The sequence below is a fragment of the Silurus aristotelis genome (genome assembly GCF_946808225.1).
Source record: "Silurus aristotelis genome assembly, chromosome: 28".
Classification (NCBI taxonomy): Eukaryota; Metazoa; Chordata; class Actinopteri; order Siluriformes; family Siluridae; genus Silurus; species Silurus aristotelis.
Genome location: NC_139601.1, coordinates 1,941,390 through 1,947,389, shown reverse-complemented (window position 1 = coordinate 1,947,389; position 6,000 = coordinate 1,941,390). Strand labels below are relative to the sequence as shown.

Genomic DNA, 6,000 nt, shown 5'->3' with positions numbered 1-6,000 from the left:
TAACATTATTTTGGCTTCCTTCTATTTTTTTTTCTTTTTTTATTACAAAATAAAAAAAGCAGGAATCCAGAAACCACAGGCTTCTCTCCAGGAGAAAATAACATTTAGACAGGTGTGCGACCACAAAAGCACTCTCTTACTCACAACACACACACACACACACACACACACACACACACACACACACACACACACACACACACACACACACACACACACACACACACACACACACACACACATTTAAACCTAAAAATAAAATTTGAAAGGGAGCAGGAACAGGACTTTAAAAATAGCACTTTAAATGAAGTGAAGTGATTTTTTTTTTCACAAAAATACAAACAAACACAAACAAAACCCGTCTCCAACATTAGCCCCTCGCCTCAACACTACTTTGATCACGTCAGGGAAGGTGGACAGAAGCGAACAACTCCTTGACCTCCTATTTTACATGAAGAGAATGAAGGTTTCTGGAGATGAAGCAGGAAGTGTGTTCCTTTATGATCTGTACACTACAGTCACTCCGTCTTACAGCTGAACGCGAGCATGCGCTTTAATTCACTGTGTTTCCGAGAAGCAGAAACACAATTTTGTGTTCAGAAAGTAGCAAAAACTCTTTCCAGATTTACAAAAACGCTCAGCAATGTTGTCTAGTTTGTGGTCATGTGTGCAGGTCACTGAGATCCACAGTCAGAGATTTTACCGTTACAGTTTTGCAGCAACGAGTCCTAAGAGAACCGAAAAACGTCAAAAATGATGACTAAATGGTGAAAGAGGGCCTCCTGGTCTTCCAGAGCACCAATACTTTAGTCCTGATCAAACAGACAATTTTTTGCTTTGTGTTTTACTTGACTGGAGTGAAGCTGAAATACAAATGTTTTTGTTTGAAAGCTCCTAAAAATATATTTATTAATATCTGTTTATATCTGGCATAATAAATGAAGTTCATTGTGAATGGATTTCCAAAGGCCTTTTTTTGCCGCAAATAAGGTTTGGGAATTTTTTTTATTTGATTGGTTACAATTTTATTAGGAGGTTGACCGATTAATCTTTTTTTTTGTAGAATAATCAGCACCGATAGTCGATTGCTGGAACTATCGGCAAAAATCCATACCGATTGTGTCCGTTGCTGGAGCAGTGAAGAAGGTGCGTTGTCATCAGGAGAGCGGCCCCTAGAGGTGAATCGTGTTGGTTTTTACACGCGAGACTGCACGCTGCAGGTGTAGCATGGTGTCTGCAGAGACTGGGTGTAGCTAGTAGACTTTGTTTCCGCTGCTAGCCTTCTAACAAAGCTAATACAAGCTTGGCACATAATTTTTACTTTTTTTTTTAAATATATTTGATATTTACGGTATTTGGCAGATGTCCTTATCCAGAGCGACTTACAACAGAGCAGTGGAGGGTTAAGGGCCTTGCTCAAGGGCCCAGCAGTAGGAGCTCAGTGTTGGTGGGATTTGAACCTGTGACCTTTCGATAGAAAAAGTCCAATGCCTCTACCACTGATCTACCACCGCCCTCGTTTTTACATCCTAAATGTTCAATTTTGTGCGTTTTAAGGACTTAATTCATATTGAGTTTAGCTACTACACTTTGTTAGCAGAACTGAATACAAATGTATGGACACCTGACCATAAGATTATGTGGAATTAGATGTTCAAAAAAACACAAAGTTCTCATTCGCTGGTATAATAAACTCCACTCTTCTGGGAAGATGTTCCACTATTCTTGTGGAGATTTTTGCTTAGGTACTGATGTAGGTGAGGTGAGGTGAGGATTCCAAAGTTGTTTAAAAGGATTTAGATAAGGGCTGCAAATAAAGATTATTTTGTTAAATCGACTAATCGTACGATTATTAGACCCCCCATTTTGAGAGCGGGTGTGTTTCCTTATCGTCATGCTAAATCGAAACTTGAGCAGCAATCGATTTCAGAGTTCTACAGCAGGAGATCTTCCACTCCAACCAATGTAAAGCAGATCTTCATGGAGCTGGCTTTGTGTACAAGAGTATTATTATGCTGGAGCAGGTTTGGGTCTCCGAGATCAAGTGAAAGGAAAATGTAAATCTACCACATTCAAAAGATGTCATGTACAATTGTGTGCCTCCAACTTTATGGAAGTTTGGGAAAGAACCATATAAGGCTGGAAATGTCAGGTGTCCCAATAGATTTGTCCATATCGTGAATATAACAACTGAAGCTTACATGTGCTAATGGGGGTGAAGCAGTGCATCTTACAACAAATAGAAAAGTGTATAAATACATTTAGGTGTGTCTGAATTTATAAAAGATGGTAGACGGGTGGAACTCGTACATCAAATTTACTGTAATTATATATATATATATATATAAAAAAGACAACATAAAGTTCCATGTACGTCATCTCTGAGGACATTTACACGGATCTGTGAAATTTCCAAAAAATTCCTTCTTGAAGCTGTAGAGCGAGTGTGAGTTCATCTGTAACGTGACTTACTGAGAGCGCTGCAAATATGATCATTACAATAAAAAAAATATATATATAAATAAATACTTACAAACGCCTAAACTGTATTTGCTGAGCACGTATGAAGAATTCCTCAATCGTGACTACAGTACGAGCTGAAAGCTTTCAGAAATCTGCTCATCTGTCCGTCCCATAATAAACCCCACAGAGCAGCAGGGAACATCAACGGACACATGCTGGAGTTCTTCTTACACACAAGGTGGTTTAAATGTGTGTGTGTGTGTGTGTGTGTGTGTGTGTGTGTGTGTGTGTGTGTGTGTGTGTGTGTGTGTGTGTGTGTGTGTGTTTTAAAACCTAAAAATGTTAAGAATGTCTTAACCCCCTTACTTTCTATATTCCACTCCATCAACGTCCATGAAAAATATAAAAAATAAAACCTTGTCCGGATCGTGTAGATAATCAGCTTTTTACACCTACATGATGTCTGCTTCATTCAGCTTCATGCTCCTCTCCAAACATCGGATTTCTTCCACATTTTTTAATAATATTTAAAGGCTAAATGGTGTATGATGGTTAAATGATTGAAATATGTAGACACGAGCTCTGGAGACGTGCCCTGGCTGATCAAGGACATTTGGGCTTAGAAGGAATTCTGTGAGGTTTTCTTCTTTTTTGGCAGTAAGCAGCACAGGCTCCACTGGTGTGGGAAACAAAACCGGGCTTACAAATTCCTGAAAATTCACCCAATTTATTTAACGCGGTTTATTTTTTGTTCATTACACACTTCTCTAGAAAGGGAGAGGGGACACAGAGACCAGGAGATACACACACAAGCAGACACATACGGGGACAACGAGATATTTTTAGAGACACAGCAAGAGAGAAACAGGCACAGGACATTCAACAATAGAGAGACAGAAACAGGAAGAGAGACAGGGAGAGGGACAGCGACAAGGAGAGAGACACAGAGACAGGGACAGAAACAGAACGAGACACAGACAAACAGGGAGAGAGACAGTGACAAAGAGAGAGACATACAGAGATGGGTATAGAGACAGAAACAGGACGAGACAGACAAACAGGGAGAGGGACAGCGACAAGAAGAGAGACAGGGAGAGGGACAGCGACAAGTAGAGGGACAGCGACAAGGAGAGAGACACAGACAGGGAGAGGGACAGCGACAAGGAGAAAGACACAGACAGGGAGAGGGACAGCGACAAGGAGAGAGACACAGTCAGGGAGAGGGACGGCGACAAGGAGAGAGACACAGACAGGGAGAGGGACTCGGCGACAAGGAGAGAGACACAGACAGGGAGAGGGACTCGGAGACAGGGAGAGGGACAAGGAGAGACAACGACACGTCTCATACCTGGGGGTACAGGGTCAATGATGTCTACAGTATAAATGAACTGATAATCTGAGAAACAGGAAGCAGAAGGAAATCTGACTAAACACTCAAGACAATGTCTCATTTCTCAGCCTGAGCTCACACACCAATTGCGGTTCAGCTTCAGTGCACGATCCTCAACTTGGCTTTTCCTCGTGTTCACTCGGGTTTTAGCAAATACTAAAACCACTTACCTCAGGACTGATGCCTTAACATCACGTCTCCGCTGAAAGCCAGAGGTTGAAAAATGAGACCTCACCGGTGAAATGAGACTAATTTGAGTTCTCAAGAACATCCAGAAGAGTTAATGACTGACCAGTCGTGTGTGTGTTCTGCTTTATTTGCACAGCGAGTGTTTGCTGTCGTGTGTATCATCATATATTTGTTCAGAATACGAGGCCAAAAAACACTTTATTTATCTAAACAGTTAATAAAACAGCCATGAAGAAGATTTTTGAGGAGCATCAGATGATATTCATCACATGGACCACACATCATATCTGTATTATTATATCATTTTAAAAAGTAGTTATGAGTTTTGTGTGTTTATCGGGTGCCATTGCATTTATACGCTCATACTCCACCAACATGTGTGGTTACATTTATTCAGAACTTAAAAGTTAAATAGTGTTTAAACGTGCAGGTTTTGGCTTGTTGTTTTTTTTTTTTTTTTCTTTTTTTTTTTTAGGGCCACCCAGTTACAAAAGAAAAATCGAAATATCGTGGACTGGGATCGCGAGGACAAGTACCGCAATGTTTTTCGGACATATCGTTCGACACGTAACCCGAGCACCGTATGTTCTGAACCTGGAGAGTAAAAATCCTCTACTCACAGTGTGCGTGTTCTCCCGCAGTCTGGCGTCATTCTCCCGCAGGGAATGACACGGCTCACCTCCCCCCGACCCCTCGCTCCTCTTCACCTTCCTCTCCGCGGAATCCCGGACACCGTCTGCGTGTCTCCGGACTCGAAGTCTTCTCATAAGAACAGTGTCCGCGCTCCGGCCGAGACCCGGTGCGCGCTGCTCAAAGTCCACGCACAGCGCCGTGGTCACCAGGAAAACCGCGACGGTCCAGCGCGCGGCTCCCATGTTTCACTCCGGGACGCCGTTAAAACTCGACCCGACCACTGGTTTCAAGAGCGCGACGGAAGTGAGAAGGAGAAGCGCCGACACTCGAGCATCTCTGAGAAACTTCGCGGATCTCTCTCTCTCTCTCTCTCTCTCTCTCACGCGAAGCCGCGTCGCGAAGCCCAACGCTCTCGTGCGCCTGACTGAAGCGGGAGTTCTGATCGAATTAGGAAGGCGGAGTCAGAGCACCCGTTTGGCCGGTTCGAACCGCCCACTTTCTCTACTTAACGCGCACGATTGGCCGCATAAAATCATTAGCGGAATTTGATTGGACAGCGTTTTAAATCCGCCCGGCCCCCCCCAAAAAAGAGAAAACTAAGTAACGGAAAGTAGGTTAGCCACGCCCCCTGTCGTTGTAAATAAGCGCAGTGATTGGTTGACCCGACACCGGCCTCCTTGTTCTTTATAACCTAAGGAAGTTAATGTAACTTCTCATAACCAAATAAATATTTTTATAATAATAATAATAAACATTTTACATATATGATATATGACCAGGCATAACATTCTGAGCAGTGAAGTGAGGAACACCCATCTCATCATCATGGCACCTGTTAGTAGGGATTTTAGTGAGTTTGACGATTGTGACGTCTGGGTCAGATCATCTCCAAAACTGCAGCTCTTGTGGGATGTTCCTGGTCTGCAGTGGTCAGTATCTATCAAAAGTGTATAATGTATATATAATGGCCCAACACTGATAATCAGGCTTTCTCAGATGGATTCTAAAATTGTGTTGCCTGGTTCAAAGGAATCTGCCCACCTTCAGAATGAACAATTCTGAAGCCTAAATTGCATGATAATGAGGCTGGTGCTTTAAATAATCAAATTTGGCGAACACCAGGGCCATCTAACAGGTGTACAATAACATCAGCATTATCATGTCCTTTGATGGGATGGTCAGAATGTGCACTAATCAGAGCTCACAACCCACATTAAAAAAATATCTATATATTAGTCGTGAGTTGAGAAGTCTGAGAATGCATAACATGACACGTTTACCATTACATTTTTCTAATGACATTTTGTCTTTGTGTGTACTGCGAC

General features: G+C 42.4%; 1 protein-coding gene across 1 annotated transcript in view; it reads right to left on the bottom strand.

Moving 5' to 3' along the window:
- Positions 1–5,114, bottom strand: part of sort1a (sortilin 1a) — a 21,719-nt gene extending 16,605 nt beyond the window's left edge. Inside the window, exon 1 of the mRNA XM_083533801.1 lies at positions 4,663–5,114. Coding sequence (XP_083389927.1) covers positions 4,663–4,917 — 255 coding nt within the window. The 5' untranslated portion in view covers positions 4,918–5,114. The remainder of the gene's footprint in view (positions 1–4,662) is intronic.
- Between the last annotated feature and the right edge of the window lie 886 nt (positions 5,115–6,000).